Source organism: Frieseomelitta varia, unplaced genomic scaffold (genome assembly GCF_011392965.1).
Source record: "Frieseomelitta varia isolate USP_RPSP 00005682 unplaced genomic scaffold, Fvar_1.2 scaffold_317, whole genome shotgun sequence".
NCBI lineage: Eukaryota > Metazoa > Arthropoda > Insecta > Hymenoptera > Apidae > Frieseomelitta > Frieseomelitta varia.
The window spans coordinates 271,524-281,137 of NW_025110054.1; the positions used below are offsets into that span (position 1 = coordinate 271,524).

The 9,614-nt window shown below is 37.9% G+C and overlaps 2 protein-coding genes across 8 annotated transcripts in view; one reads left to right on the plus strand and one right to left on the minus strand.

The window, feature by feature from the left end:
- LOC122529968 (double-stranded RNA-specific editase Adar) overlaps positions 1–6,419 on the minus strand; it is a 9,694-nt gene extending 3,275 nt beyond the window's left edge. For 2 of the 7 annotated variants that reach the window (XR_006306885.1, XM_043656538.1), the window contains exons 1-7: positions 5,972–6,419; positions 5,812–5,888; positions 5,669–5,729; positions 4,639–5,469; positions 4,172–4,557; positions 3,785–4,079; positions 3,532–3,722 (exon numbers count right to left, since the gene is read on the minus strand). Coding sequence is in view for 5 of the 7 variants with exons in the window: in XM_043656538.1 (XP_043512473.1) it covers positions 3,532–3,722; positions 3,785–4,079; positions 4,172–4,557; positions 4,639–5,469; positions 5,669–5,729; positions 5,812–5,888; positions 5,972–6,038 (1,908 nt within the window). In the remaining 2 variants the exon portion in view is untranslated. Of the gene's footprint in view, positions 1–2,375; positions 2,511–2,954; positions 3,458–3,531; positions 3,723–3,784; positions 4,080–4,171; positions 4,558–4,638; positions 5,470–5,668; positions 5,730–5,811; positions 5,889–5,971 lie in introns of those variants that run through there. The other 5 variants (XR_006306886.1, XM_043656540.1, XM_043656539.1 and 2 more) reach the window with 5 other exon arrangements.
- A 1,967-nt stretch (positions 6,420–8,386) lies between these two features.
- On the plus strand, positions 8,387–9,614 carry LOC122529966 (general odorant-binding protein 56a-like). The gene is made up of 5 exons (XM_043656534.1): positions 8,387–8,474; positions 8,558–8,615; positions 8,714–8,908; positions 9,284–9,348; positions 9,408–9,614. Exons 1-5 carry the CDS (start codon positions 8,421–8,423, stop codon positions 9,432–9,434), a joined length of 399 nt encoding a protein of 132 aa, XP_043512469.1. The 5' UTR covers positions 8,387–8,420; the 3' UTR covers positions 9,435–9,614.

The following is a 9,614-nucleotide window of genomic DNA, read 5'->3' on the forward strand; positions in this document are numbered from 1 at the left end:
AAAAAAAAAAAAAAGAAAAATCGATGTAATAATATTCGAGGAACAGTCGCTTCGCATGTGGTTGCTTCGTATCGCTTGGCATCGTCGCTAGAACGACCGGCAACATACTTTTCGTCCCTGATACATCTCGAGAGAGAACGATCAAATGAAACCGCGATCAAGCTAGCTGAGAGATCGTATCGATCCTTTTAGATCGGTGCCCATCTTACTCGATATATTTCGCGTGTGTGTATGTGTTCCTCTTTTCTTTCATCAAACACGTTCTCGCGTTCAAGACTGAAGTAACTGAAGTAACCTGAAGCTCTGAAAACTCGATTCAATTCCCGATACGAGCGGTTTATATCGACGAGCTAAAGAGTTCATTGAATTCGTAAAGAGAAGGGCCTGTCGAGGGATTCATGTGCGAAGCGCGATAAATGATAGCTGTACGATAGGTGCAGCGCCATCAATAGACAATTTAACAGAGGGAAAATATAATATATAGTAACGATGTAATTAATATACAGTTTCAACAAAAGAGAACCGAGTTATCTTTCTTCCTTATTGTTAGACTAAACCTAACCCGTCTGTTCGCAAATATAAAATAAATTCATGACGTGCATGTAGCTACTTAAAAGTAACATTTTATTCCTGTCAAAGAAGTTACAGTGTTTGTTGCAAACAATAAGCTGCATTCAAAAGGCGTAAAGCAAAAGAAAGATCGTGCATTTTTTTTTTCCTTTAAGAAAAAGAAATTTTTCCGCCCAACACACGTACGTAATGATATATTTACTTGAATTCTACGAAATGGCACGTTATCGGTTTGGGTCTCGAGGCATGTGAAATAAAACGTGTACGAAATTGACGTAATAACCAAACATACTGCTCGTCTTCTCTTCTTTTTATTTAAGATACAGTAAGAATTAGTGGGGATGGTCGCAAGACAACAGCCAGCACTTGGTAAATAAAGGTTTATTCGACTTTTTTTCCTTGCCTATATCGATATTACTTAGTTAGTCTGGACAAAGTTACAACTAGAGGCACTAGTCAAGCTTAAATTCTAGCCGACTACGAGTTCGTATTATGATCGATGTTCTAAAGACTATGTTTTCCCCCAAATACGGTTCGGAGAAGAACCGGAAAAATCGTGTCAAAGATTGACTTGCTAGAACTATTAAATTAATTAATAGCTATTATGCTCACTCAAAGTTTTGATCACTGACCACTAAGTGGTGTTCTCCTATCGATCTCCGATCGGTGTGTGATGTAATATAATAATATTATATTATTATGTATATATAAAGTGTATATACGCGATGCGATTCGCTTAAGAGACGAGAAAGATACGGAAGAGTCAAGAAAAACTGATGCGCATCCCCTTATTCTCTACTTAATAAAAATACTATTCTAAAAGTGTAAAATATTATATAATTTGTCATGAAACTTACTACTGATCTTCGTGTAATCTAAAAGAAGGACAAACACGTGGACTTTGCGTTCGCCGTCAGCGTCACGCATTTCCGACAATCTACTTCTTTTGTGACTTCTGTTTTTATTATTATTCGTATGTACACCTGTGTTTTCTCTCTCTTCCTCTTTTCCCTGTTTTCTTCATTCTTTCTCTCACGTGAGCCACGTAAAATGATTCGGTAATACGAAGAACATAGCCGACTCAGATCAAGGAAGTATCTTTGTAAGTGAAATGTTGTTAATTTGGTTATTATGCACAAAAGGTCGATACATGTTACGTGTAACTTGAAAGTGTGTTCATTAGGGTTTAATTCACGTGTAATATATTATGCAAATGGCAAGAAGCAAGCGGTAAAAGGCGGTTATTGTGAGACTCGCTTGTTTTTAATTTGAAACGCCAACGAAAGTTGATAGTTGAGATGAAAAATAATCCCATGTTAAATAATGATTTGAAAACTATGATCAAATATCAGTTGAAATAGCCTATCATTATTATTGCATTTGGTTTATGAGTTTTCCTTGGCACAAACATACACATATTCTTTAAATTGTTATCTGAAAAAAAGTAGACAAACAAGAAAGAAGCAACGAAAACATGACGAAAAAAAGCGAAATAAATAGATAAAAAAGAGAAGAAAAATGCTATTATAAATTAATATCGTCGAAATTGCCCTACGCAACTGCAATTTGTCGAAGTAACGACCATGTCTATATAATAAAAATAATATTTGAAACGAAATTAGTTTGTAGATATATTAAGTTTCTCACGCAAAACTGGACCGACACCGGGCAGTGTGTCATTACGGCAGAATCGCATTAAGTGTATAATACTGGCACAGTGAGGCAATGACCTTAGGATTCTCTAAACTATTAATAGTATGATATATATATATATATATATATATTTTTTTTTTTTCTACACTCACCTATTGACTCATATAATTCACCCGTACTTTCACGCCGATTATTCTTACTCACACGTTTCCTTTTTCATTTGTTCCCTATGAAAATCAATAGTAACAACATCGAACTGTCGAGGGCCGATTCTTTGTCGACGATTACTATAAAAAAGAATAATATAATATTACTTTATTTCACACATAACGAAGCAAGAAATTAAATAGAGTACGGGCCAATTAATTACGCCGACAAGGAATCGATTCCTGTCTTATTTCGTTGAAACTTCGCAACAAAGTACTTAATTTGCATGACGATTCTATACTCGGTCACAGCCTTTAGGGATGTAACTTGATGCATGTTATATCACTGTTATTTCTAAAGCCTAGGAAATACTGCAGGCACGAATAAAATCCCGAGATATTTGTCAATTTGAATTTTTTTCTTCTTCTGTACGATTGTTTTGAAGCAACTACCGAATTTACTTCTTTCATTATAAAACTGATTTTTCTTAGATATGTGTTGAGTCGTAAAAACTTATCAAGTTGCAAGTTCTCGCTCACGATTTACAACCGTTGTTCAATCCGATCTGTGTTGCGAAACCAAACTTTTTCATTTTTTTTCTTTTAAACTCGTCTAACAGTCTATAAAAATTGTCGAAATTGACATCACACTAACGATTAAGATTAAAATTCGAAGTATCGAAAGTTACGATAATCCTATATCTAAAATGAGCAACTATCGAATCGTAAAACCTTCGACGGCTCGAAGACAAGATAAATCACCAAGGGCTTGGTGTTCCTTTACACTCTGAACACGATGCATACGATAAAATCGTATGATACAAAATCACCGAACATGGGTGAGAACCTACGATTTATGCTTTACTGATGCCACATTCTGCCATATCATAACACGCTGAACGAGCGGTCTAGTTTGCAGTAGGAACTACGTAGTCTGACAATCGAAACGCGGCACCGTCTGTTGATATCTTATCATTACTCTGATTTAGTCAGATATCGACTTCAAACATATCCTGTTCGATTGGTTTTTTAACCCAACTGCCAAGGTGTGCCTTTACGAAAGCTTCCTTCAATTGATGCTTGGCAAGCTGTTGTAGAGAAAAATTAAACGAAATAATGATGAACGTAACTCTCGTATCAACGTTTAACGAGAATTACTTACCGAATAATTCTGTACCGAAGATTTTGCGTCTAAATAATGGCGACACTGATTCTTATCAGCGTCGTCTATAGTATCAAGTTTACCTAGTAAGTTGTAAAATCTTCTGAACAGTCCTTGTTTGGATATTCTAGAGGGTTTGCCTAATTCGTCTTTGCCAGTCGTACAGTTTATTACCTCAGCTTCTGATTGACCTATAAATTTTGACATCAAGTTGCAATGAAGTTTTTAATCCACCCTCCTCTCTTCGACGTACCGATTGTCCAATTAACGCTATAATTAGGTGCTTTCCCTGGTTGTCTAACTTCGGAAGATGTGATTAGACTCATTAGCGGTTTATTAAGTCTGTATGGCGGCGGTAGTCCTTGAATAGTGTTTTCAATACGTCCGCAGACCGCTCTGTACATATGGCTTGGGTTCAATAGACTGCCAAGAACGATGCTGTGGAAGTAAATTGGCTCGATGAAGTGGCTTAGAAGTGCACCTTGCACACCAAGTACGTTCCACCGAGCTATTTTGTCCGAACACGACATCGTCAGCAGTCTTTGGCCCTATAAATTAAAGTTAAACATTTGTGTATTGAAGTCCGTACGAGAATGTCGAATATTTTTCTTCATTGTATTCGACATAAAATACATCATACCATGAGCACACCGTCCCATGTTTGAATACCTTCGCTGCTCTTTACAGGAATGGTACCTTCTCCAGACTCTATTTTAGTTCGCAATTGACCTCTTGCTCTTCGATTTGGATGTTTGTCGACAGACTCATTCTCCTCGTGAGGTGAAAAAATTCTGGCATCACCACATGGGGCGGTGTTTATGTATAAATGAAATTGAATCCCTTGCTTTAGTTTGAAACCCTTTTTTGCCGGTTCTAAAATAGATTCCGCTCCGTGATCCTCTGTATGAAGCTCTAATTGTTTATACAAATATTCGCACAAACATCTTCTTGCAACGACTTCGGCATGACAATCATTTAAAGCACCACCGCTGACGCTAAGGTGCTCTCCCGAAACACATTTTGTACCTTTCATTTTTAGAAAGAATATACATATAATGTAATTTACAGTTTTGATTTATATGCAAAAAATTATATAAAAAAGCTTACCAGTTGTTACACATATCAGGTCTGCATCCGAACCTTTAGTCTGAACAATGCCAGCTAAAACTTTACGACGAGCATGTTGCGGTTTCGATTGAATTAATTCGCTAAATTTTTGGTTTACCATCTTTCCAATTTTGTCAGCTAACATTTGAGGTAACGTCATTTGATCTTGCCAATGGCCGCTACTGGAAAAGTTCGGCAACACGCGAACCGGAAGCGGTATACAGAACGAGGAACTGTGAACGTTCCTTAATTTGGCCAGCGCTGCTTTGCTTGCCGCAGCTTTCGCTAATTTTTTACTTGGTCCAGTTCCTTCGAATGTTTCTCCATCGATTGTTACCGATATCGTAAATTTCGCATAACTTTCTCCATTGTCAGACACGCATTTGTACACTACACCGGGATATAATTCATTAATAAGAGCCACAGGTCCTTTCTCTAAAAATTTATTTGTGCTCTTTGGCTCTTGGGTCAAAGTTTTGAAAGCGTTGACTAGATGATTATCACGTTCTGTAACATCGCTCGTAAAATCTGGTTCAAGAGGAATAGAAGGTTGGCAAGTATTAATTGCTTGATGAACTTCTGGCGTATTCCTAAACTGAATGATGTTTCTTAGGGCAAGCTCAGCAGCAGCATGTTTCGCCATTTTCTTAGTACGTCCCTTGCCCTCGTAAGTTTGTCCATCTATTTGTACAGCTATTGTAAATATCGGAGCATGTGTAGGACCAGTTTGATCAACAACCTTGTACACCGCACCAGTTTTTAATTCGTTCAGGGCGCATACTGCATTTTTCGGCTGTGGATTCTTGTGACGCTTTTTTGGGTTGGTTGTACCTGACAAAAATAATAGAAACAGATTAATCACTTGATGCTCTTAGCTGGCTTTCCTTTGGCCAGGAGCTGAACTTGAGCCTGAAAGATTTATAAGGTGATCCATGTTCTGCTTGTGTTTACAAAAGAATTGTAACTTTTAATACGTGCATGCATAACAATTACAACGGCATGATATAGAATCATACAACCAGTCACTGACCTTCAGGTTCTGATTCTGCAGGTCTTTTCAAGATCGGTCTCGAGATATTTGGCTGCTCCATCTGTGAAGAGGACAATAAGCTACTGCTATGCATTCGAAACAGGCTTGTGTCCCAGGAATGATCTTAATTAACTGGAACTCACCCCTATCAAATGTCCCTCCTGCAATCCCTCTGTGGGAGATGCAGAAGTGGTAGCACCGATCGTGGATGTGTTGCAGTCTAAAGATCGGGAATAAGAAGAGAACAGCGTTATGAGAATTGGTATACGCGATAGTTGAATAAAAGAAAAAAAAAATATCGACGTTTGAGTTTTATACTTGTTTCGTTGGTGCCTTTGTCATTATTCAACATTGTCAATCCGTTCGACATTTCTTGTCCAACAGACGCGTTGAAAAATGCACCCGAAAATAGTCTTTCTTGAAACACTGCACTGTTACATTGATTTTAATTATACTCGTGTCATGATATGTCCGCAGCGCCACTGCTGTTTTTTTCCTAGCCTCGACATAACCTATTTCGGATAGAATACATCCGTTTAATGCATTGCGAATACCTACGCGGAATGCACGCGATTGTACGTGACTGAGTTTTTCACGAGACGAGAAGAAGAAACACAGACGATCGACGCGAGATTTAATCAGTTCGATTTAACAACACACCTTCCGCACGTACTCGAGCAGCTTGTTTACTGCGCAGAGTACTGCGCACACGACAAAGGAAACTCGCGCGGAGAGTCGATTTAAAAGCAAGACAAGACTCTTCTGTTAGAATCAGGGTAACGATGCGCGAAGAGTTTAAGGTGCAACGAAGATAGACAGACAAGTATATATCCACGACGTCTCTGTTTTTATATTGTTAATCCTCTCAAAATGACCAAAAATAGTGTTGCACCATTATCATGGAAACACAGAGAGTCCGTTTCTTTTCTAGCTTCACCACTTTTTTTTTTGAAACCCAGTAGACAGAATACACGTACTAGCGCAGTATACCAGTATACGTATGATTTTATATTCAATAATAGAAATTAATGTTTTGTCATTCAGAACATGTATCACCTTAATTGCATAACTAGCGTAACGATAAAAATTTCGAACGCGATAAAAGAATAAATCTGAGGTACTCACTTTTCTTTCTAAAAATATAAAACTTTGCGAAAAGATTTTTGCCCTTGCAACTTTTGTCCATTCTCTCAGTAGCAATTATTGTCTTCTTCAATAAAGTTATTTATTTCGATAAAGTCGAAATTAATTAATCAGAAATTATCAATATTAGCATATATATGTGTATATATATATATATATATGAACATGCTTTATTATTTTTAATATTTTTAAAATTTCAATTTAAAAATAGCCGTATTGACGGGAGGCTATTGGAAAATTCGAAAACGAAAGGCTAGGTACATTTTGTCACCGCGTTTCTTCTTTTTGGAAAAAATAATATTTATTGTCGTAGTCTTGTAGAAAATGTCGGGCGATTTGCGTTTCGTGCACGCGCGTGTTGCTTTGCGTGTTCCAGGCGAATAAATTCAATGATAAACAGCATTTAACAAATAAAAACTATTGTTTCATTCTCAAACGTAATAACACGTGCACAATGATGTGTCTTTCTCGGCATTTCTCGCAAGTTTAGTTGACGATGAGAGTAAAAAATCAAGGATTCTAGGATACATTCTCTGGCACTAAACGAAATATTAGACAAAGAACGACACAGAGAGACAAAGAGAACTATAATTACTTAAGCAATAATAAATTCAAATATGCACAACAGACTAATTGTACAGTAGACAGTAGATTAATCGTAAGTTTCAATTCGTTCCCAAATTTCAAAGTGTTCTACCCAAGTATCTTTCGAGCCACTCGTTCAGCATTGTTCGATGCTTGACATTCTCACTTAGGATAAACCATGAGGAGTGTATTATTAGTAGTAATCGAAACTTGAACGAGAGATCTGGGCGGTCGATCGTCGATGGCGATTCGACGATCTTCCAAGTGAGAGAAAAGGCAAGGAATTCTTAACGAAAGGAACCGCAAACGGAATGCGCCCAGGGAATAGAATATCCCAGAGTATCTGGGTTGATCGAAGACGTATATCAACGCTGGTTGTCTGAGAAAAGGTTCGCGAGCTTTTTGCTCGTAAGACAAATTGACCGGCGCCGCGACAGACAGAATGCCGAAATATTCATTTCGAGATTTCGCTGGAAAAACTTGCGCGCCGCTGCAGTTCAATCCTTCTTTATGGACCTCTTATCAAACCGAAAAATTCCTTCGAGGAATTTCTTTCTATCGGGACAGAAATTTCCCTCGATATTGGAATATTTCCCGATGTGACACGCGTCATATTCGGTACTTAACGCGTCCCGATTGATTCGCAACACGTTGGCATCTGACAGCTTGTGATTAATGCATTGCATTCCTTGCTTCAATTATCTTGCGACTGAATTTTTTTACGCTTGATCGATTATCTCGAACGGGCAAATAAATATGGCATTGACAAGTCAACGTCCGTTTTAACATGCAACGCGAGTCAAGTTCGTTGATACGTTTGCCAATGGATTATCGGATTGCTTTGAATTCGACTTATTGATTAATCGCCAAACACTGCTTTGATCTACGTAAATCTTGACGTTTATGCGAATCGGTCGAATAACAACTGGTTATTGGCTTGATAAGATTCCAGATTCGAAGTGTTGGCCGTGCTTTCGAAGTGGTTCGATACTGTTCCTTACGAGTCGAGCGGATCGGAAGAAAAATGTTAGGAAATTGTTGCTTCTCTTTCGTTCTGCTAACAATCTTCATTTTATTGGTGAGCAATTACACCACGGAAAGGGCAAGTCATTGATAAGAGTCTTACACATTCGTGTCTTTCTTTTTTTTTTCTTTTTTTAGCATTCTGGAAAGGCGGATATTAGAAAGGATTGTCGCAGAGAATCGAAGGTTTCATGGGGTATATTTATAATAATAGTTTCTATAATTATCCATAAAAACCCAAGGTAACGACTCACTAATGAAACGCTGATTTTTTTTGTTTGTTTCTCGTTTCAGTCGCGTTAAGGAAGCTAAAGGCCGGAGACTTGGAACAAGAAGATCAAAACTTAAAATGCTACCTGAAGTGCTTCATGATGAGGCACGGTATCTTGGACAAGAACGCGGAAGTGGACGTGCAAAGGGCGCTACGGCATCTGCCACGCCGCATGCAGGACTCATCCAAGAAACTGTTGGACAAGTGTAAATGTGTTGGTGAGTGTATCACGCGTTTTTCACCCTCGAGAACTTATTGTTATTCGATTGCACACGTGCACACGTGAGATGTCGTTTTCCCAAATAAAATTTTAGCTGCAATCTTTTTAACGTATTCAATATATTTGTAATACATTCTTAGCTTCCCATTTAAGCCTACAGACATTGATTTGTTCAAACCATTTCTTTTCTAGCCTATCATTTTAGCTACTCTATTTTCAAAATTTTCTTCCTTGAGTTATTCACCAAAATTTTACTTAATTTCCTCTCTCTCCTCACCGTGATAGAAAAATTTATTTTTCTATTAAACCAAACCTGTAATTCCTCCTATCTGGTCATAATCCATCGTAACTGCATTAAACTGCTCGTTTCTAGAGGGCTCCGATCCTTGCGACAAGGCCTACAACATGGTTAAATGTTACGTAGGACATCATCCAGAGGTGAGTCGTTCGGCGTTTTCGTTCAAAGGCCTGAACTCTATTCTCCATTCGCTTTGCAGATTTTGCGCAACGTCCATTTCCTGTAGAGCTCTCGTTGGAGACACTCAGCCGCAGGGAGAGACGCTCAAGTATTCAAGAAGAGAAGACAATATTACTCTTGGTTTCGTGCAATCATTATGGGAGATAAAAGAAGAAGATAGAGGGATACGGAATGTTTGACGTTGAATGTAATTATAGGTTTAGTATGGGATAAACGATGGTGTAAT